The sequence below is a fragment of the Erythrolamprus reginae genome, unplaced genomic scaffold (genome assembly GCF_031021105.1).
Source record: "Erythrolamprus reginae isolate rEryReg1 unplaced genomic scaffold, rEryReg1.hap1 H_1, whole genome shotgun sequence".
Taxonomy (NCBI): domain Eukaryota; kingdom Metazoa; phylum Chordata; class Lepidosauria; order Squamata; family Dipsadidae; genus Erythrolamprus; species Erythrolamprus reginae.
In genome coordinates, this window is record NW_027248462.1 from 2,741,993 (window position 1) to 2,766,648 (window position 24,656).

Here is a 24,656-nt window from a genome sequence, read left to right on the forward strand (position 1 = left end):
AAAGAAGAAATTGCTCGGGGTAAATTTATTTATTTATTTATTCATTCATTCATTCATTCATTCATTCATTCATTCATTCATTCATTCATTTATTTATTAGATTTGTATGTCGCCCCTCTCCGTAGACTCGGGGTGGCTCACAGCAACAATAAAACAATGTACAAAGCGTCCTCTAATATCAGATGTTAGCTGGAATTAGTTAATGTTAGTTTATTGCAGTGTTTCCTACTTTTGCCTGTGGCCTCAATTCTACTTCTCTCATGGGCGTTCCAATAGTGTTGGGGTATTGAATTCCCCTTCTGACCATCTTTATTGCCTTTGCTGCTACCTTTGCTAGCCGCTCTCACCTGCTAGCAAGGTAGCAGAGCTCTCCTCTGTTGGCGCCACAGTTTCTTCACTGGCACGGCTTCCGCTGGCCATTTGCACCTGCCAGCTCTGGCAATGGCACTCACCTCTGTTTCCCTCATTGCCATATAGCTCACTTTCACTCTCGCTGCCTCTCACCAACATCACCTCCACCAACTGCTCTCCCTGTTGATTTGGTGATGCATCTTCTTTCTGGCAGCTCCACAGCTTTCACAGCATTTGCTGTCACCCACTCTTGCTCCCATCACCATCGCTGCCATTAACATAGAAACATAGAAGACTGACAGCAGAAAAAGACCTCATGATCCATCTAGTCTGCCCTTATATTATTTTCTGTATTTTATCTTAGGATGGATATATGTTTATACCGGGCATGTTTAAATTCAGTTACCGTCTGCTGGAAGTTTCTTTCAAGCATCTATTACTCTTTCAGTAAAGTAATATTTTCTCACGTTGCTTTTGATCTTTCCCCAAAATAACTTCAGATTGTGTTCCCTTGTTCTTGTGTTCACTTTCCTATTAAAAACACTTCCCTCCTGGACCTTATTTAACCCTTTAACATATTTAAATGTTTCGATCAAGTCCCCCCTTTTCCTTCTGTCCTCCAGACTATACAGATTGAGTTCATTAAGTCTTTCCTGATACATTTTATGCTTAAGACCTTCCACCATTCTTGTAGCCCATCTTTGGACCCGTTCAATTTTGTCAATATCTTTTTGTAGGTGAGGTCTCCAGAACTGAACACAGTATTCCAAATGTCTCACCAGCACTCTATATAATGGGATCATAATCTGCCTCTTCCTGCTTGTTATACCTCTAACTATGCAGCCAAGCATCCCACTTGCTTTCCCTACTGCCTGACTGCACTGTTCACCCATTTTGAGACTGTCAGAAATCACTACCCCTAAATCCTTTTCTTCTGAAGTTTTTGCTAACACAGAATTGCCAATACAATACTCAGATTGAGGATTCCTTTTCCCCAAGTGCATTATTTTACATTTGGAAACATTAAACTGCAGTTTCCATTGCTTTGACCATTTATCTAGTAAAGCTAAATCATTTACCATATTACAGATGCCTCCAGGAATATCAACCCTATTGCACACTTTAGAGTCATTGGCAAATAGTTGTTTATGTTTATGTTTACAGTATTTAGATTTGTATGCTGCCCCTCTCGGCAGACTCGGGGCGGCTCACAACAAAGTGCAAAAAGACAATTTATAACAAATCTAAATTTCTACTAAAACATTTAAAACCCCATTTCTAAACACACATACATACACACATACCATTCATAAATTGTATATGCCCCGGGGAGATGTCGCAGTTCCCCCATGCCTGGCGACACAGGTGGGTCTTAAGGAGCTTGCGAAAGGCAAGGAGAGTAGGGGCAGTTCTAATCTCCGGGGGGAGTTGGTTCCAGAGGGTCGGGGCCGCCACAGAGAAGGCTCTTCCCCTGGGGCCCGCCAACCGACATTGTTTAGTTGACGGGACCCAGAGAAGGGCCACTCTGTGGGACCTAATTGGTCGCTGGGATTCGTGCGGCAGCAGGCGGTCTCGGAGATATTCTGGTCCAGTGCCATGAAGGGCTTTAAAGGTCATCACCAACACTTTGAATTGTGACCGGAAGTTGATCGGCAGTCAATGCAGACTGCGGAGTGTTGGTAAAACATGGGCATACCTAGGTAGGCCCATGACTGCTCTCGCAGCTGCATTCTGCACGATCTGAAGTTTCCGAACACTTTTCAAAGGTAGCCCCATGTAGAGAGCATTACAGTAGTCAAACCTCGAGGTGATGAGGGCATGAGTGACTGTGAGTAGCGAGTCCCGATCCAGATAGGGCCGCAACTGGTGCACCAGGCGAACCTGGACAAACGCCCCCCTCGCCACAGCTGAAAGATGGTTCTCTAATGTGAGCTGTGGATCGAGGAGGATGCCCAAGTTGCGGACCCTCTCCGAGGGGGTCAATAATTCCCCCCCAGGGTAATGGAAGGACAGATGGAATTGTCCTTGGGAGGCAAAACCCACAGCCACTTCGTCTTATCCGGGTTGAGTTTGAGTCTGTTGACACCCATCCAGGCCCCAACAGCCTCCAGGCACCGGCACATCACTTCCACTGCTTCATTGACTGGACATGGGGTGGAGATGTAAAGCTGGGTATCATCAGCGTACTGATGATACCTCACCCCATGCCCTGGGATGATCTCACCCAGTGGTTTCATGTAGATATTAAATAGCAGGGGGGAGAGGACCAACCCCTGAGGCACCCCACAAGGGAGAGACCTCAGAGTCGACCTCTGACCCCCCACTAACACCGACTGCAACCGACCGGAGAGGTAGGAGGAGAACCACTGAAGAACAGTGCCCCCCAACCCCAACCCCTCCAGCCGGTGCAGAAGGATACCATGGTCGATGGTATCAAAAGCCGCTGAGAGTTCAAGAAGCACCAAGACAGAGGATAACCCCCTGTCCCGGGCCCGCCAGAGATCATCCATCAACGCGACCAAAGCAGTTTCCGTGCTGTAACCGGGCCTGAAACCCGACTGCTGGGGACCTAGATAATCGGCTTCTTCCAAGGATTGCTGGAGCTGGAGTGCCACCACTTTCTCGACAACCTTCCCCATAAAGGGAAGGTTGGAGACTGGCCGGTAGTTGTTAAGTACGGCTGGGTCCAGGGAAGGCTTCTTGAGGAGGGGGCACACGAGCGCCTCTTTATAGGATGATGGAAAGGATCCCCTCCCCAAGGAAGTGTTGATAATCTCCTGGACCCAGCTCCGTGTTACCTCTCTGCTGGCCGAAACCAGCCAGGAGGGACACGGATCCAGTAAACAGGTGGCGGAACTCACAGCTCCAATGGCCTTGTCCACTTCATCAGGTGTCACCAGATCAAACTCTTCCCAGACAGATGGACAAGTATGGGCCCCAGTCACCTCAACTGACTCGTTGTCAGCCGACTCTGTTTTCCAATTGGAGTCGAGGTCCGCCCGGATCTGAGCGATTTTATCAGCGAAAAACGTGTTAAAATCCTCGGCACTACTCTGTAAGGGCTCCCCAACTCCCCTCTGATTAAGAAGGGAACGGGTCACCCTAAACAGAGCGGCCGGGCGGGATTCCGCTGATGCAATCAAGGCAGCATGATACGCGCATCTTGCCGCCTTGAGCGCCACTTTGTAAGTCTTAATAAAAGCTCTTACAAGTGTTCGATCAGATTCAGACTTACTCTTCCTCCATCGCTTCTCTAGACGTCTCTTCTGGTGTTTCAACTCCCGGAGCTCCTCGTTGAACCATGGAGCTCTACGGGGTCTAGCGCCGCGGAGAGGTCGCAAAGGCGCAATCCGATCAAGAGCCTCCGCTGCAGCCTTGTTCCAGGCTTCTGCAAGAGACTCCGCCGAACTGTGGACGAGTGCATCTGGAATAACCCCAAGCACCGTCTGAAAGCCCTCTGGGTCCATTAGGCGTCTGGGGCGGAACATCTTAATTGGTTCCACCTCCCTGTGGGGAAGGATTGGAGCCAGGAAGTCAAGCCGTAGTAGGAAATGGTCTGACCATGACAAAGGCAATACTTCTAAGCCCCTTAGTCTCAGACCATTACTCAATTGCTCAGAGAGGAATACCATGTCGGGTGCGTGCCCTCCCTCGTGCGTTGGACCCTGTATTACTTGAGTCAGGTCCATGGCTGTCATGGTGGCCATGAACTCCTGTGCCAGTCCAGAGGCTTCGCCGAGTGACGGCAGGTTGAAGTCCCCCAAGACAATAAGTCTGGGGAACTCCACCGCCAACCCGGCTACCTCCTCAAGCAGCACAGGCAGGGCTTTAGACATGCAGCTGGGAGGCAGGTACGTGAGAAACAAGCCCACCTGAACCCCTAACTCCAACTTCATCAAGAGAGACTCGCAACCCGCAATCTCTGGAGCAATGAGTCTACGTAGGCAAAGGCTCTCCCTGGCTATAATAGCCACTCCTCCCCCCCTTCCCTGGGGTCGAGGTTGATGCCATATCTGAAACCCAGTGGGGCAAATTTCAGAGAGAGGAACTCCTCCCTCTGGGCCCAGCCAGTTTTCAGTAATACATGCCAGGTTGGCCTCCTCATCCAGGATTAAGTCCCGGATGAGGAGAGCTTTATTTACCACTGACCTGGCATTGAGCAGCAGCAACCTGAGCCCAGGGCCAGAATTACACTCACCACCAGTACCCAAGGTTGAGCTCACAGAGCCATAACAAGGGATCTTTATTACGCAACGATCCCTCCTTCCCCTGGAACGGCTAACTCTGTGGCCCCCGCCATATCTGCCTCTCCCCAGCAACACCGGAATGTTCTGACCCTCTGTCCCCCCAGAGATAGGTGCCTCCCCCCCTCCTGCCCTTCCAGCGCCAGGTGGGCCAATTATGTTACTTACATCCTTCCCATTCACTTCACCCATATTATAACCCCATCCATCCCATCCATCCCAATCATTCATTCCATACCTACTACACCCTCCCCAGTTGTCCATCATTAAACCCCCCAATAATTTAGTTAAAAGTAATTCAATTTATAGTTAAAATACTAAAACTTAAAATACTAACAAGGTAATATAAAATATATAAAATATGGATAATGAGGTAATAACTTAGTTAATTAAAATGAGTCCAATCTAATCTGTAATATATAAATAGTCAAACCTTCCCTACCAAACCTTCCCCTATGTCACTCACAAACATATTAAAAAGAATAAGACCCAGAATAGACCCTTGTGGCACACCGTTTGTAACCTGTCTTTGCTCAGAATACTCGCCATTAACAATAACTCTCTGATGACTACGCTTCAGCCAGCTGAAAATCCATTGAACTATCCAGCGATTAAGTCCAATCTTCAATAATTTATCTATCAGCTCTTTATGTGGAACCGTATCAAAGGCTTTGCTGAAGTCCAGAGAGGCAATATCCACGGCACCACCTTGATCCAACACCTTTGTGACATAGTCAAAGAAATCAATGAGATTAGTCTGACATGATTTTCCTTCAGTAAAGCCATGCTGATTTGGGTCCAATAAGTTATTATTTTTTAGATGCTGATTTATCCTCTTTTTGAGTAGAGGCTCCATCATTTTACTATAACTGATGTCAAGCTAACTGGCCTGTAGTTACCAGCCTCTTCTCTACTGCCCTTCTTGTGGATAGGCACAACACTGGCCATTCTCCAATCCTCAGGAACAGGGATTGGTTAAACAAATCAGTCAGGGGGGTAGCAATGAGAGATCTTAATTCTTTAAGAACTCTGGGGTGGATGCCATCTGGACCCATTGCCTTATTTATCTTTAATTGTTCAAGTTCTTCTAAGACATCGGCTTCTAAGATTACTAGAGCTGAATCCATACAGCTGGAAGCAATGCTATATACCTCTATAGTATTATTTTGTAAGGTGTCTTTTGAGAAAACTGAACAGAAGTAGCTATTGAAATGGCCAGCGATCTCCTTATTCCCATTAATGCATGTATTATTCCCCGTACTAAGCTTCGTGATGCTGCAGTTTTTCTTCTTCCTATCACTAATATATCTGAAGAAGGTTTTATCCCCCTTCCAGCAATTCTCACCTGCTAGCGTTTAATAATCAAATTATCATTTATTAATCTAATCAAAAGGCAGCTTGGTAGTTCGGCTCACTTCAATCCACCAGTCTCTCCTGCCATGCGGCCTCCATCTTCCATCTCCATCTTCTCCTCCCCTCCACAGTTGTTACAGACACAGCCATGTAGTTCTGTCCTTCGAGACACTGCACCAGCTCAGACTCCCCAGGAAAAACAGGGAACCCCTAGCACAGTTTGAATTTTGGACAAAAAGCCTTATCATGATCTTAATAGTTGTTATTCACTGTTGTCCTCCATGGGGTTCGCTCCTCATTCCTCTCTCTGCTATCACCAGAACTGGAAATTTGTCTGAATCTGAGGCTTACAGGAATTGTCTAGCATGTTTTGTACCTAGATCTAGGATGCTCAAGTTGAAATTATGCTACCTAGTTGGTTAATGAAATATTTTCAAGAAATCAACCAATCTCTGCAAAATAACTCTGTAATTCAATCCTGAGCTTAAATATTGTTTCCTATTAATAATAGATTTGATCCCCTGGATCACACTTTCTACTACTACTACTTATTTACTTAGTTCATCAGAAGATTTTTAAAAAGCCATATATTTACACTTCATTAGTCTTTTTTAAATTTTCTGATATAAATTCCTTACATAAAGACTTATTTATCTAATATTTTAATCCATGTCTATATGAGTTCCTGATCACATCATAATTTGTTTTGTTCTTTCAAATAAAAAAAGACTTTCCAATTTAATAGGAACTTAGCCCCATTGATAATTCTAAATTGTGACCTGTGAATATTCTGTGAACTTTGAATGTACATTCAAGTAGTTGCAGATTTTTTTTTAGGTCTGCCTCCCATTTCCATAACTAGAGCAACTCCAGTATCAGTATCAGTATAATAGACATTTCTGTTGACTGTAATTTGTTGTCTAATCTCTGTTTATGACATTCCATGCTTTGACATAATTAGATTAAAACAACAGAAAGTTAAATTTTTAGGATCTACAGAGAAAAACTATATGTTGTTTTAATCTAATTATGTCAAAGCATGGGATGTCATAAACAGAGATTAGACATAACAAACATATTGTCAGGCCCAATACCTAAAGGGGAACAACATTTAATATTAAGAATAAAATATAGATAAATCTCATTATTGAATGATTTGAACAGCTTGTAATCATATTATTGTGAAAATATATGTTCACAATATATTTGCAAAAATATATTCATGAGAATCAATGGTAATTGACAAGGGTAATGACACTTTCATGACATCCAAAATCTAAACATATTATAGTACCTAAATAAACAGGTCTAGCTCATTTCTCAGGAGAAATGTGCATAATATTGAATTGTGAAAATTACAGGTTTTGTCTTTAATATTAACAATTATATTAAATTCACTGTTCCAAAAGTCAGCCTAATAATAGAAGTGTCTTAGGTATCTTCAAAATATCATTTGTTATACTGCATATAGAGTTGTCTTGTGATATAGATATATTTTTCTGTTTAAGGAACATGTATCTTTGTCAGGATAGAAATTGTTAATACAGTAATAGGATGAGGCTGACAAGAATACTACCTCTTGTGTTCCTCTTCTGTACTATGTACAAATTATATGCTATCAATTGTAGCATACCTGATGACCTACTTCCTATATACCATCATTTTGCTCAGCCTGGAGATTTTATCATTGGAGCAATAATCTCTCAAGCCTTTGTCTTTCACAATAGTCCTTCCTTCACAGAAGAGCCCTCTCAGATGGCTATCAATGAAGTGATGTAAAAATATCTATTTTATTTTCCTCTTCAGACTAGAAGGAATTGGGGAAAATTATTGGTTGGGGGGAGTTAAGTAACAGGATTATAAAGTAGCAATTTCTTTAAAAAAAATTATAACTATAATGTCATTAGGAATTTTCTGTTAATTCTGTTAAAAAGAAATTGTCTACTAAGTAGAAAAGTCCATATGGCTTCACACATTGCACCAAATCAATATACAATTCTCCTAAAACATTCAGAATTCAGCACAGAACAGAGGAATAAAAATTATTAGGGAACTGAAGGTTAAAACATACCATGAACAATAAAAGGAACTAATCTAACGAGTAAGGAAGACATGAAAACAACATTTGAGGGGCTGTCAAAGAGAAGAGATGAGTCAAAGTATTTTCCAGAGCACCTAAGACAGTATAAGAAGTAACAGATGTAAAATTATCCAAGGAAGATGCAACCTAGAACTACGGTTAAATTGCTTGTGAATGAGAAAAATTAATGGATTGATTCTAGTTGTTATAGATACTCAATCACTAGAGGCTTTGCAAGAAGAGAGTGGACAGCCATATCTCCAGAATGGAATAGGATCTCCTGTTTGAGCAGGGGTGTTAGACTAGAAGACCTTTAAGATAGAAACACAGAAAAATAGAAGACTGATGGCAGAAAAATACCTCATGGTCCATCTAGTCTGCCCTTATACTATTTCCTGTATTTTATCTTAGGATGGATATATGTTTATTCCAGGCATGTTTTAATTCATTTACTGTGGATTTACCATCCAGGTCTGCTGGAATTTTGTTCCAAGCATCTACTACTCTTTCAGTAAAATAATATTTTCCCACGTTACTTCTCATATTTCCCCCAACTAATCTCAGATTGTGCCCCCTTGTTCTTGTGTTTATTTTCCTATTAAAAACCACTTCTCTCCTGAACCTTATTATTCCTTTAACTATTTAAACGTTCTGATCATGTCCTCCCTTTCCCTTCTGTCCTCCACACTATACAAATTGAGTTCATTAAGTCTTTCCTTATAAGTTTTATGCTTAAGACCTTCAACCATTTTTGTAGCCCATCTTTGGACCCGTTCAATTTTATCAATATCTTTTTGTAGGTGAGGTCTCCAGAACTGAACACAGTATTCCAAATGTGGTCTCACAAGCGCTCTATACTGTGGGATCACAATCTCCCTCTTCCTGCGAATTATACCTTTAGCTATGCAGCCAAGCATTCTATTCGCTTTCCCTACTGCCTGACTGCACTGTTCACCCATTTTGACACTGTCAGAAATCACTACTTTCTGACAGTCTCAAAATAGATGCTTTTCAGGGTTGTTTTTCTTTGTGTGTTTTTGTTCGTTTGTTTGGTTTTTGCAGTTCTTCAACTAAATCATATCAGTACATCCTTGCTTTGGTATTTGCTATCAAGGAGATCAATAGGAACCCTCAACTCTTACCGAATGTCACTTTGGGTTTCTACATTATGAACAACTACTTTACTGAGAGGATAAGCTATAAGGCAACTTTGAACCTACTTTCTACCCAGAAGAAATTGATTCCCAACTACACCTGTGATTTAACAAAAAGGTTTATTGCTGCCATTGGGGGTCGTTTGACGGGGACCACATCCATTATGGCCAATATTCTTGCCAACTATAAGATTGCACAGGTAGGCCCTTGAAATGGCTCCCTGTAAATCCCACATTTTTTAGATTCTTGGATTCTTAAAAATTCTTAGGATATTTGTCAAAGTTGACTTCACAAGAGTGTATCTAAAAGAACATGCAATTTTACTTTCAATTCTTATTTATATGTATAAATGGGAGGAATGCATTTATAAACTGGGTACTTTTTGCAATTTCTTCCAAATATTGCAGATTGCGAAACACCTGTTGGCATTGAACTTCACCTGGTGATGCCACTATTAAAATAATATTTTCTACTTGCTACTTGTGTGGTATTGAGTTTCAAAGTGGGGTGGACCAATAGAGAAAATATTCTGTCTTGGCTACATGCTGCTTGCCTCCCTTCATGTGATCAGGCAAGAAGACTTTTGCAGATCATAAATACCTGGATTTTGATTTTGTGCTATATTTTCACATTCAGTTAAATTTGGATCAGAAACATATAGGAAACCCTTTTAACTGATGTAATATTGCGGGTATATGAATTTACTGCACAATTTCCAGCAATTTCCATTATGTGTGTCAATATTCCGTTTAGTTATAACAGCAATAGCATTTAGACATTTATACTGCTCCACAGTGCTTTAAAGTCCTCTCTAATAGCCCCATCAATCTGGGTCCTCATTTTACTGACCTCAAAAGGATGGAAGGCTGAGCCAACCTTGAGATGTTGAGAATTGAGCTGCCAAACTACTAGCAGCCAACAGCCAGCAATAGTAGCCCACAGTGTTGCATTCTAACCATGGTACCAGCATGGCACATGAAGATGAATACATTTCAAATTTTCACATAATGGTTCTGATTATTTTCTGCATTACTTTCAGCTGGTTTATGGAGCATTTACACCAATCCATGGTTACAAAAATATATTTTCATTCTTATACCAGATGGTCCCAAATGAAATGTATCAGTACACTGGTATTATTCAATTACTTCAGCATTTTGGATGGAATTGGATTGGGATCATGGCTGTGGATGATGACCATGGAGACATGTTTTTTCAAAAAATTGGACCATTGCTTTCCCAAAACAATATTTGTTATGCTTTCATACTTAAAACACCAAAGAAGACGTATCTGGAGGAATATATAAACTTGATTTCAATGGACGTAAGATATGACCAACTTTTTATGGAAGATAAAGTCAAAGTTTGTTTAATCTATGCAGCACCACCATCCATGCAAAATATGAGGATGATTATCCTTATAGCATCTTTGACTTCATGGCCACCTTTGGGTAAAGTGTGGATTGTTACATCTCATTGGAATTATGACTCACTGTCATTTCAGAGACTTTGGGATATGCAAAGTTTCCATGGAACTCTATCATTTGCAATTCGTTCAAAAGAACCCTCTGGATTCCAAGAATTTCTTCACACTGTAAGGCCATCCTGGGCAAAAGAAGACAATTTTGTTCATAAATTTTGGGAGCAGGCATTTGACTGCCCATTATTAATTTCAAGTGTAAATGAAAATAACAAATTAAGGTGCACCGGGGATGAAAAATTAGAGAATTTACCAAATATATTATTTGATATGAACATGAGTGGTAACAGTTACAACATTTATAATGCAGTCTATATTTTGTCTCATTCTTTGCATGTTTTACTCAATTTCAGATCCAGATATAAACATTTAATAGAAAGAGAACAATTAATATTTCATAATTTAAAACCATGGCAGGTACTTTATTTTACTTTAAATAGAGAAATGTTGTGTATGTAGTTGGATTATCATATTTCCCTAATCCCTAGCAATGGTATGCAAATGATGTTTCATAGCACTATGGCCCCAATGAATGCTATAGAAAGGAACATGTCTTCTTCTATGAAAGAAAAACATTTTAGTTAGTTATTGTACTCTCTAGTATAAAAAAATGTAAGCACCATTTTAAAAGCTTTTAATTGTTGAAGAAATTGATCATTTATTCTGAAAAATTCATTGGGCCATTTATTCCAAAAAATTCATTGGGCCCATAGTCCTTATTAGTTTCAAAAAATCTGTAGTTACTTTGAAAGACATACAGGAATTTGTTAACATTGTGTGTTCCTTTGGAGTTTTAGAATACAGAAAAAAGCCATGTCTTCTAAAGGTCAGGTTGAATTAGTAATAGTAGATGATAACTGTGTATCACAAGGACTTGTCATTTTGTAATGGAATTTGGACAACTCTGTTTGAGTGCCCCATGTATACTGCATTCAGATTCTACATAGCAAACAATCTGAATGTAAGCTAACTAGGCCAAACTCAGTGAATGAATTTTCCTAATGCTCTTAATAATTCTTACAAATAATTCTTATTTGTTTATAGCAATAGCACTTAAACTTACATACCAATTCATAGTGCTTTATAGCCCTTTCTAAGTGATTTACAGAGTCATCATATTTTCCCCAACAATCTGGGTCCTCCTATTACCGACCTCAGAAGGATGGAAGGATGAATCAACCTTGAACTTGTTGAGATTTGATCTGCCAAATCACTGGTAGCTGGTGATCAGCAGAAGCAGCCTTCAGTACTGCACTCTAATCATTGCAGCACCTTGACTTGTATTATTTTCTTATCTTGTATTATTTGTTTATATTTCTTTGTTTTCTTCTCTGCATACTTTCCACTTCTCTTGCACTATTTCTAAATAACACTTGCAATAATTTTTCTAGGATGCTTCTCTTTCTTGAAGATAATAATAAATAATAATAATATAGTGTTTTTAAAAATGGGTTAAATGTTAGTACCAATCAATAGTAGATTAAACCTACACTCTAAATCTTTAATGAATCCAATGTCTATGTGTTGAAATAAATGGCTGTATTTGTGAAATATGGATAATCCATGAAGAGTCTTTAGTCATTAAGGTTCAAATGGTGTAATTATTAAGGTTCAAAGTTAGCTAGGAATCTTGGACCAATTGCTGTCTCTCAGCCCTAGAAAGAAAGCAATTAGAAAACTATCAAGTATTCTTGAGAAAACTGCAGGAATTTCTCCTTGCGGTCACCAGGAATGAACATTGATTTGAATGTATCCACATGAATTTGCCATATGCAAACATATGCATAAGCAAAAATATAAACATCATCAATGACATCCTGAATCCTCATTTGTATTTTTCAAAGCACGATGTCCAATTTGATAGGTTTTTCTCCTGTTGTGATTTAAATTGTTACTTTCTTTTTCATATAAAATAGTTTCATCCCACCTTGGAAAGCATTGTATTCAACAACAGTATGGGCGACACTATTAGTTTTGATGAAAACAAAGAATTGATTACAGATTTTTATGTCGTAAACTGGGTTATTTTGCCCAATAATTCCTTTTCACGAGTCAAAGTTGGAACATTAGAACCTCGGGCTCCATCAGGCAGAGAATTAACTCTTAATGACAATGAAATAGTATGGCATAGGAGTTTTAACCAGGTGAGAAAAAGTTGCAGATTATCAAATAATAACAAAAGTAAATCCTTCTTTAGAGCAATTGTCAAATGCATGAAAATACTTGAAGAATGTGATGTTTTGATGTTTTGGAGCTTTCCATAGTGATGGCATTTTCTACATGTACTTTTGAACACTGATGTGTCCATGACATGTCTTAAGAGAACTGCGTACAATTTTGCCTGGGAAAGAAATATTGTGAATTTAGGTACAGATAGTTATTGCCTCAATCATTTATTAATTTTTTCAGTTTAAAACAGAATGAACAAGTTATTTATCACTCAAGTTACAATGTCTAGTTCCTCTACAGCCATGTGATCAGGCATTTGGCAAATCAATTCACTTTTATAACCAATTGCAGAGATCAACAGTTCCATGTTCATCACTGTACATTTAGCACTATTGATTTGCTTATTGACTATATAAATCAAATATGAACCATGTGATTTATTGCATACCCATAGTGATTCAAATTACAATTATTATAAAACCAGGTGTAAAATCAAATCACATATACCTTGACTTATGACTGAAATGACTAGTCATAAATCCACACATCTGTAATGCCTTATTTAAGCTACTTATTGAAAAATTCTGGCAAAAATAGAGTCTTGACATTTGTGTTGGCATTTTCTCATCTTCCGAAACAGCATGAGGAATAATTTAAAAAAGCTTTCAGATCCTGTGAAAATCTAACTTTGTGGAAAAAAACTTTTTGCCAATTCCTTCCCATTAATTTAAGATTTTCAATTTTCATTTTCTTCTTCATCGCAAGTGTGAGTTGCTTGATAAAATTCTATTAATGCAGGTGTTCTTTTCTTGATTCTCTCATATGTATTTCTGATAAGGTGGTACCTGTTTCTCTGTGTAATGACCACTGTGATCTAGGCTCAAGCAAGAAGAAGAAGGAAGGAGAGAAATTTTGCTGCTATGATTGTGCACCTTGTCCAGAAGGGAAGATCTCTGACAAAATAGGTGGGACAAAAAGAGGTTAAGACAATGGCTAACTGACCAGCAAAGTTTCAGCCAAAGGGTCTTATTTTTTAAGTACAGAAACATGAAGATATAATCAGTATTCTTATTCTTACAAAGTTTTTCTTACTCTCCCATGCATCTATCTGATTCTCATGCACTGTACATATAACATTTTGAACCAAAGTCACTTAAGATCATATATTCTATGTGAATAGAATAGAATAGAATAGAATTCTTTATTGGACAAGTGTGATTGGACACACAAGGATTTGTCTGTGGTGTACATGCTCTTAGTGTTCATAAAATACATTTGTCAAGAATCATGAGGTACAACACTTAATGATTGTCATAGGGGTCAAATAAGCAATCAGGAAAGAATTGATATTAATATAAATTGTATAAATATAAATACAAGCAACAAGTTACAGTCACATAGTCACAAGTGGGAGGAGAAGGGTGATAGGAATAATGAGAAAAACTACTAGGGTCGCCCAGAAATAATGCACCACATTTTTTTTCTTTAACAATTATGTATTGAACACAATGAAACTTACACACAAGAAAGAATGATTTTTCTTCTACATTCCCTATTTTTCCATGTAATCTCCATCCCGTTCTCTGGCTTTCCTCCAGGGTTTGTATGCCCTGTCAGTACCACTCCTTGATCTGGTCACAAAGTCAGAATCATTTCTTCATCATCCTCAAAATGTCTTCCGCAAATGGCATCCTTTAATGGCCCAAACAAAGGAAGTCTGAGGAAGCTAGGTCAGGGCTGTAGGGTGGATGGGGTAACACTGTCCAACCCTGTTTAGTGATGTGTTCCAAAGTCTTCAAACTTGTGTGAGGTTGAGTATTATCATGTTGAATCAATCATTCACCTGAGTTTTTATTGTGCCGAAGTCACTGGCAGTGCTTCTTGAGTTTGGTTAATGTCTTCACATAAGCTTCAGAATTAATGGTGCTACCTCTTGGCATCACGCCAATGAGTATGACACCCTCACAGTCCCAAAACACAGTGATCATGACCTTATCGGCGGAAGCAATTGCTTTGAATTTTTTTCTTCTGTGGAGATTGAGGAGGATGCCATTCCATTAACTGCCATTTTGTTTCGGGCTCAAAATGGTGAATCCTGGTTTCATCACCTGTCAGAATCCTGGACAAGAATACGCCCGCCTCAGCTTCAAAATGTTTCAACAGCTCAGAAGAAATGTTTTTTTTCTGAGAGATTTGTAAGACAGTGTGGAACCCATCATACACACATTTTTGAGTAATCAAGAGCACGGATGATTGCATCCATGCTTATTTTGCTGATTGACAACTTCATCATCATCTGCCAAGTCATTATGTGTCAGTCCTCATGAATGAGCACATCAGCAAACTGCGTCTGGCTGCCCCGAATGCAGCAAATCTTGGAGCTCTGCCAAATTGTCTTCTAATGGCCCCTCCCTCTCTGCCCAGCGACTAACCATATTTCTTTCAACTGCAGATTCTTCATAAACTCTAAGCAAAGGTTTGGGAATGTTCCCAACAGCTTTTTTCTCTGCAAAGAGAAACTCAATGATGACACACTGCTTGTAATGTACATTACCTACAGATGCCATTTCAAAACACTGCTGCAGCTATGCTATCTGTCTGAAGAAATGCAAAATTTACACATGCACTCCTGACAATTCAAATAATGTATATCTAAAGTTTTGCATTTTTACCATTACTGTAGGCTGAGAAAAAATTGTGGTGCATTACTTTGTGGGTGATCCTCATAGTAGTAAGAGTAATGCAGGGCATAAACTAATTTTAAATGTATTTAAAGGCAATATCTAATTTTAAATGAATTGAACAATCTGGGCCATAGATTCATTAATAATAATAATAATAATAATAATAATAATAATAATAATAATAATGACCTGCACTGACTACAAGAAAGCCTTTGACTCATTGCCACACAGCTGGATCATAAAATGCCTGGAAGTCATTGGAGTCAATGAAAACATCAGGAAATTCATAGAAAAGGCAATGAAATATTGGAAGACTGAGCTTTTTGTTGGGAATGAAAGCTATGGACTGATCAACATCAGAAGGGGCATCTTCCAGGGGGACTCTTTGTCCCCATTGCTATTCACCATCATTATAATCCCACTGTCACTCATCCTACAGAAAACAAACCTAGGCTATCAAACTGCTAGGAATTCACCAAAAATTTCACACCTGCTGTATATGGATGACCTGAAGTTGTATGGAAAATCAGAAAGTGAGATACAGTCACTAACCAACACTGTGTGAATCTTCAGCAATGACATCAGCATGGAGTTTGGCCTGGATAAATGTGCCACAGCAACACTGACAAGGGGGAAAATCACTGAAAGTGAGGGCATTGAAATGCCAAATGTTCAAAGCATCAAGTGCCACCAGCCAGAAGCGTACAGATATTTGGGCATCATGCAACTGAATAATATCATGGCCAGGTGAAAACTGTGATCAGCAAAGAGTACATCCAAAGGACCAGAAAAATTTTGAAGAGCAAACTGAATGGTGGCAACACTATCAAGGCTATAAATACTTGGGCCATACCTGTCATTAGATACACAGCTTGCATAGTGAACTGGACTCAAGCAGAACTGGACAGGAAAACCAGAAAATTAATGACAAGCCAACATGCACTACACCCCCCACAGTGATGTTGACAGGCTGTATTTACCAAGGAAAATAGGTGGCAGAGGACTTTTGCAAGTGAGGCAGACAGTGGAAGAAGAGAAGCATGCATTAGCTGATTATATGAAGGAGAACAAAGAGTCAGCATTGATGGAGGTCAACAATAGGAAGCTTCTCAAGGTGAAGCACACTAAAGACCAGTACAGAAAAACTGTAACTCAATGTCATATGGACAGTTGGCGGAGCAAAGAATTCCATGGCCAGTTCTTGGAGAAGATTGAAGGCAAAGTGGATAAAGAAAAGACCTGGTCATGGCTTACAAATGGAACACTAAAAGGACTGATACTGGCGGCACAAGAACGGGTCATTAGAACAAATGCTGTCAAAGCCAGAATTGAAAAATCAACAGATGATCCAAAGTGCAGACTCTGTAAAGAAACAGATGAAACAATTAGTTCCATACTCAGCTGCTGCAAAAAGATCGCACAGACTGACTACGAGCATAGACATGATGCTGTGGCACAGATGATTCACTGGAACTTGTGCTGGAACTACCATTTCCCAGTGGCAAAGAACTGGTGGGATCATAAGCCTGAAAAAGTGGTCAAAAATCAGTAAGCAAAACTACTGTGGGACTTCTGACTTCAGACTGACAGAATTCTGAAGCATAACACACCAGACATCCTGATTGTGAAGCAAAAGAAAGTATGGATCATCGACATTGCAATCCCAGGGGACAGCAGAATTGAGGAGAAGCAGCTAGAGAAATTAGTGAAATACGAAGGTCTAAAAATCGATCTGCAACGACTCTGGCATAAGCAAGTGAAAGTTTTCCCAGTGGTACTTGGCATGCTGGGGCAGTGCCAAAAGATCTCAGCAGACATTTGAAAACCATCGGAATTGACAAAATCTCCATGTCAATTGCAAAAGGCCACTTTACTGGGATCGGCAAACGTAATTCGCCGCTACATCACTCAGTCTTAGTCCAAATTGAGATAGTAATAAACTACATAAAGGGTCTATTAATAACTATCACCTCAGTTTTAAAAAACCTAATAGGACAGAATATACTTTCTTTTGCTTTGTATTTTTAAAATATGTAGTTGCTATCAACATCAATTGTGCTATTTGTATTGTAAATTGACAAAAAGTTTGATATATTTAAAAGAATATATTCTTTTGTCTTTTATCAGATATGGATATCTGCATGAACTGTCCAGAAAATCAGTATCCCAATAGTATCCAAAATCAATGTATTCCCAAAGTGTTCACCTATCTCTCTTACAATGAACCTTTGGGGATCCTATTTACAACATTAGCTGTTGCTTTCTCTTTGATTACAATCTTCATTCTTGGAGTCTTTTGGATGCATCAAGAAACTCCAATTGTCAAAGCCAATAATTGGAACCTCACCTGTATTCTCCTCGTCTCCCTTTTTCTCTGCTTCCTCTGCTCCTTCCTATTCATAGGAAGACCTAAAAAGATTATCTGTCTTCTACGGCAAGCAACGTTTGGCATTATCTTCTCAGTGGCCCTTTCATCTATATTGGCAAAAACCATGACTGTGATTCTAGCATTTATGGCAACTAAACCAGGCTCTGGAATAAGAAAATGGGTAGGGAAAAGATTGGCCAATTCTATTGTATTTTTGGGTTCTTTCATCCAATTGGGAATTTGCATTGTTTGGTTGAGTATCTCTCCACCTTATCTAGATACAGATCTGCACTCACTAAAGGGAGAAATCATAATGGAATGCAATGAAGGCTCTGTGATCATGTTTTACTCTGTCTTGGGTTATATGGGCTTCCTGGCTAGTGTCAGCTTTAATATTGCTTTCCAGGCCAGGAAGCTTCCCAGCAGTTTCAATGAGGCTAAGTTCATCACTTTCAGCATGTTGGTGTTTTGCAGTGTTTGGCTGACATTTGTTCCAACCTACCTGAGCACCAAAGGGAAATACATGGTAGCTGTGGAAATCTTCTCTATCTTATCTTCCAGTGCTGGTTTACTGGGGTGTATATTTTCCCCCAAATGCTACATCATTTTATTGAGACCCGAGATGAATAATAAGGAACATTTAATAAGGAAAGAAAAATAAGTATATCTGTGTTTCACGGTAATGCATAATTATTTAAGTACTTTAGCTCATTCCATTTCATAAAGTCTTCTTGAATTGAAATTTAATAAAAACTTCAAGATTAATATATGAAAATAGGAGTTGCTTGTACTACTGGTCATTATATTCTGTTTTACTAGCCAGGATTGGGGCAATTAGAGCATTTCAGGATGCAGTGCTGTCATTATTTTCCATCTAAACCACACAGTTTAGAAGTTCCAGCAATACCCTACGGTACTTGCTGATGGGTTCCTGGTGCTTTTTCTCCTTGTAGAACTGAGCTCCTTGTATTTTGAAGTCCAGAACTCTTGGATTTCAAATGGACTCCAGCTCAGCAGCTGGAGAAGCAGCATTGGCTTTCTAAAACCAACCAAGAGTCATTCAGGAGTTGGGCGGCATACAAAATAGATTAAATAAATAAATAGATTAAATAAATCTCAGTGCTACAAGGAGAAGAAGTGTCAGAAAGCCATTGGCAAGATGGAAAGCATTCATCCAGCATTCAGAGGTAAGCAGGAAGCTCTGGTAAGTGCAGTTAGTAGCCTGCCTCCCAGGCAGCATAGGAAGCAGCAGGAAGTGCAGAAACCTTTCAGAAGCGGCACAGACAAGTGACTTGCCTCCCAGACAGCATGGGAATGGTGGGAAATGGAGCAGGTGAATGGAGCATAGTTTGGCGTGCTTGGTGGCAGGAGGGGGCCTGTTGAGATGGAACTGTTTTGTTCTTTCTTACTTCATGCTAGCCATTCAGTTGCTTGTTTTGCCAATACAGTCCCAAGCCATGCCACAGAGATTTCCCCACCCACCACTGCCCAGATGCCTTCGCTTCTCCCAAATTTCTTTGCCTACCTAATGTCCATCTCCATCACATTTCTCACCATCATGTGCAGGGAAATGAAAGTTTGTGTGGGTCTAAAATATCTTCACTCAATCAATTCCAACTTCATAAGATTGTTTTCTTTTGGAAAATGTTGGAATTGATTGATTGAACATTTTTTTTATCTCCATACAAGCTTTTGTTTCCCTGCACACAATGGTAAGAACTATGATGAAATAGGAACTATGGTAGGCAAAGAAATGCTTGGGGAATTTGTTGGGGGCATCTGGGTGAGGTGGGGACCCCACCCACTGCCCACAAAGAGATTATTATTATTATTATTATTATTATTATTATTATTATTATTATTATTATTACTATTATTTTTACTATTATTTTTACTATTATTTTTACTATTATTTTTACTATTAGGTTTATATTACGCCCCTCTCCGAGGACAGGGAAGAGAAATGGGAAGAGAAGGGATGGCAGGAGGAGCGCCGTCTCAGTCCATGCACTCCAATGAAAGGCAACAATAGACCAGCTGCTTCCCTTCCCCACAAAGAAGGCAGGCAAGCATAGAGTTGTGGGTTATGTGGAAGTGGGCCTCACTATTGAGAAGGCTGAGGTGAAAATAGGCAAGCATGGCAGACTGTAGGCCACATGGAAGGGAGTAGGGAAGGCAGACAAACAGGTCTGTCCATAGGGACAGTTATGAAGGCCGTGGGGAGGGAAAGGAAGCATAGCATGGCCACGGGCCATGTGTAAGGAAGTAGAGAGTGCAGGTGAGCAGGCCTAGCTATAAGTACTGCTAGGGAGGCCATGGGGAAGGCAGGGAAGCATGATTGGGTTGCAGGTTTTGTGGAAAGGAGTAGGGAAGTCAGGTGGGGACAGGGGGCAACTTGTTAGGCCATAATTCTCAGGCTTACTTACCCAGGCAGGCAAATCAGGGCCACTCATTTGGACCATAGGCACTGCTTGGGAAGACAGACAAGCCAGACAAACTGTGTGGTCAAATAAGTGAGGAGCCACACAGTGATCTATGTCATGGAGGCAAGATGAGGAGTGACTGGGTAGGGTGGGCAGGATGAGCAGTAATTGGTGGATAGATGGGTGAGGCAGGGCCAGCCAGAGGTGGTACGGCTCTGTGAGATCTGACTGAGCACAACTGTTTTTTGGACTAACTGCAGTGTCCGAATGTTCTTTAAAGGTAGCCCCATGTAGAGAGCATTGCAATAGTAAATCCTCAAGGTGATGAGAGCCTGACTGTGAAAAGAGATTCCCTGTTCAAATAGAGCCTCAATTGGTGCGCCAGGTGAACCTGTCCAAATGCCTTCCTTGCCACAGCTGAGAGATATTGTTCCAGCGGTGGATCAAGGAGGACTCCCAAATTGCGGACCCTCTCTGAGGGGGTCAAAAATTCCCCCTACAGGGATGGAAGGACAAATGGAATTGTCCCTGGAAGGCAAAACTCACAGCCACTCCATCTTGTCAGGGTTGAGCTTGAGCCTGTTAACCCCCATCCAGACATTCATTCATTCATTCATTCATTAGATTTGTATGCCGCCCCTCTCCATAGACTCGGGGCGGCTAATAACAATAACAAAAATCTAATACTTAAATTACTAAAAGTCCTTATTAAAAACCAAACATACACACAAACATACCATGCATAAATTGTAAAGGCCGAGGGGGAAGGTATATCTCAATTCCCCCATGCCTGACGACAGTGGTGGGTTTTAAGGAGCTTACGAAAGGCGAGGAGGGCGGGGGCAATTCTGATCTCTGGGGGGAGTTGGTTCCATAGGGCCGGGGCCACCACAGAGTAGGCTCTTCCCATGGGCCCTGCCAAACGACATTGTTTAGTTGACGGGACCTGGAGAAGGCCCACTCTGTGGGACCTAACTGGTCGCTGGGATTCATGCGGCAGAAGGCAGTCCTAGAGATATTCTGGTCCAATGCCATGAAGGGCTTTATAGGTCCTAACCAACACTTTGAATTGTGACTGGAAATTGATCCGCAACCAATGCAGACTGCAGAATGTTGGTGTAACATGGGCATATTTAGGAAAGCCCATGATTGCTCTCGCAGCTGCATTCTGCACGATCTGAAGTTACTTCTTCAAAGGTAGCCCCATGTAGAGAGCGCTATAGTAGTTGAGCATTGAGGTGATGAGGGCATGAGTGACTGTGAGCAGTGACTCCCAGTCCAAATACTGCCACAACAGGTGCACCAGGCGAACCTGGGCAAACGTGCCCCTTACCACAGCTGAAAGATGGTTCTCTAATGTGAGCTGTGGATCGAGGAGGACACCCAAGTTGCAGACCCTCCCTGAGGGGGTCAGTGATTTCCCCCCCAGGGTAATGGTGGACAGATGGAATTGTCCTTGGGTGGCAAAACCCACAGCCACTCCATCTTATTGTTGAGTTAGAGTCTGTTGACATCCATCCAGACCCCAACAGCCTCCAGGCACTGGCACATCACATCCACTGCTTTGTTGACTGGACATGGGGTGGAGATGTACAACTGGGTATCATCCGCATACTGATGATACCTCACCCCATGCCCTTGGATGATCTCGCCCAGCGGTTTCATGTAGATATTAAATAGCAGGGGGAGAGGAGTGACCCCTGAGGCACTCCATGAGGGAGAAGCCTAGAGGTCGACCTCTGACCCCCCACTAACAGCGACTGCGATCGACCAGAGAGGTAGGAGGAGAACCACTGAAGGACAGTGCCTCCCACTCCCTACCCCTCCAACCAGCACAAAAGGATACCATGGTCGATGGTATTGAAAGCCGCTGAGAGGTCAAGAAGCACCAGGACAGAGTATAAACCCCTGTCCCTGTCCCACCAGAGATCATCCATCAACGTGACCAAAGCAGTTTCTGTGCTGTAGCCGGGCCTGAATCCTGATTGCTGAGGACCTAGATAATCTGCTTCTTCCAAGGACCGCTGGAGTTGGAGCGTCACCACCTTCTCAACAACCTTCCCCAAAAAGGGAAGCTTGGAGACTGGCTGGTAGTTGTTAAGAATGGCTGGGTCCAGGGAAGGCTTCTTGAGGAGGGGGCACACAAGTGCCTCCTTGTAGGGATCCGGAAAGGACCCCCTCCCCAAAGAAGCATTGACAATCTCCTGGACCCATCTCCATGTCACCTCTCTGCTGGCCGAAACCAGCCCAAACTTTATTGTGTCCCTGACCCAAACTTTATTGTGTTAATGACCCAAACTTTATTGTGTCCCTGACCCAAACTTTATTGTGTCCCTGACCCAGGCATCTGAGGAGGTATTATCCCAGGTGGTGGCAAACAAGGCCAGCCTGTCTCCAATAGGTGGATCATGGACATTCTCACTAGTGGTGGGAGAACCCAATGAAGTTCGGGTTTGGCGGATTCGGACAAACTTTGTAAAAAATTCGGGTGACGTCACCGAACCCGAATCCCAAACTTTTTAAACTTTTAAAAATAGCCTCCAGGCTTTTTTCATAGCCTCCAGGCACCAACCCATCACATCCACTGCTCCACTGAATTGACACAGGAGTAGAGATGTACAGCTGAGTGTTGTCAGCATACTTTTGTGGGATGATCTCACTCAGTGGTTTCATGTAGATATTAAATCCAATCTTTCCCCACGATTCTTATTAAGAATCGTGGAGAAAGATTCTTAAATTCTAAGATTCTAAAATTTAGATTCTTAAATTCTAAGATTCTTAAATTTAGATTATTACTCAACTGTCCTGAGAGAAGCGCCATGTCAAGTGTGTCCATCTTCATTAGTCAGGCCCTGTATTACCTGGGTCAAGTCCATGGTTGCCATGGAAGCCATGAACTCTTGCACCAACCCAGAGGATTCATTGAGTGACGGTACATTAAAGTCCCCAAATACTATCAGTCTGGGGAACTTGACTGCCAACCCGACTATCTCCTAACTAGTACAGGCAGGGCTGTATGTAAGCAGCAAGCCCACGTGAACCCACAGGTCCAACTTCACAAGGAAAGACTCAGGACTATCTTAGGTGCAGGGAGCCTGCACAGGCTGAAGGTCTTCTAGGCTATAATAAGCACTCCTCCCCCTTGTCTGGGGTCACAGCTGATGCCATACCTGAAACACAGTTGGCCACAGCTTCTAGAGAAGGACACCTCCCTTAGGACATAGCCAGTCACACGTGCCAGGTCAGCCTCCTTGTCCGAGAGTAAATCCCAGATTATTTTTTTTAGGTTTTTTAGTTTTTTCTTAATATTAGATTTGTGCCTGTACAATATTGTTTTATTGCTTGTTGTGAGCCGCCCCGAGTCTTTGGAGAGGGGCGGCATACAAATCTAATAAATTATTAAAATTATTATTATTATTATTATTAATTATTTATTCATGACAGACCTGGTATTAAGCAACAGCACCCTGAGCCCACTTGAGCCCAGGGTCAGGAGTTGAGGCACATGAGATCTAGTCTCACTCACAACCACCACTCCCATCCCAATGACTCGGGTATCACAAATAGGATGGAATAGAAACTTCAACCTTGTTGGGTCATGGCGAACTGTTGGATTGCCTGGATTTCAAGTAGGTGGGCTATGGCAGCCTTCATAATCATTCACTTATCTAGGTTTGCAGTTACTAGAGAGGTGACAAAATAACTGGGTGCAAAAGACAAGAAGTCAAATAAAAACCCAAACTTTATTGTGTTAATGACCCAAACTTTATTGTGTCCCTGACCCAAACTTTATTGTGTCCCTGACCCAGGCATCTGAGGAGGTATTCTCCCAGGTGGTGGAAAACAAGGCCAGCCTGCCTCCAATAGGTAGATCAGGAGTGTTCTAATTAGTGATGGGCGAACCCAACGAAGTTCGGGTTCAGTGGATTTGGACAAACTTTGCAAAAGATTCGGGTGACATCACCGAACCCGAACCCCGAAATTTTTAAACTTTTAAAAATAGAGCCGCAGAAGGCAGCCCTGTGGTTGCCCACAAATTAAATTTGCAAGAGGGTGAATGGGGATACAGAGTAGCAGGAGGAGGCAACAGCAGCCACCCACCAGCTTTGACCCAGCAATCCCATCTACAGCAGGCATCACCTTTTTCACAGTAATCCTGTGTGATGGAAGGCCATGCACTCTGTGGCGCTATCGGTCTCAGGCCACTGTGACCAGTAGTAGCAGCTTGTGGCTTCAGATTACACTGAAAAAGGAAAGGCAGAGAAAGAAGGCGGCCCTGTGGTTGCCCACAAATTAAATTGAGAGACAGCACTAGTGGCTTTTTCTTGCATAGAAAAAGGAAAGGCAGA

The 24,656-nt window shown here is 41.3% G+C and overlaps 1 protein-coding gene across 1 annotated transcript; it reads left to right on the forward strand.

Moving 5' to 3' along the window:
- The first annotated feature begins 7,547 nt into the window (after positions 1–7,547).
- Positions 7,548–18,545, forward strand: LOC139155314 (vomeronasal type-2 receptor 26-like). Its single transcript, XM_070730434.1, has 6 exons — positions 7,548–7,723; positions 9,091–9,382; positions 10,223–11,080; positions 12,580–12,807; positions 13,671–13,797; positions 17,644–18,545. Exons 1-6 carry the CDS (start codon positions 7,548–7,550, stop codon positions 18,543–18,545), a joined length of 2,583 nt encoding a protein of 860 aa, XP_070586535.1.
- The last annotated feature ends 6,111 nt before the right edge of the window (positions 18,546–24,656 follow it).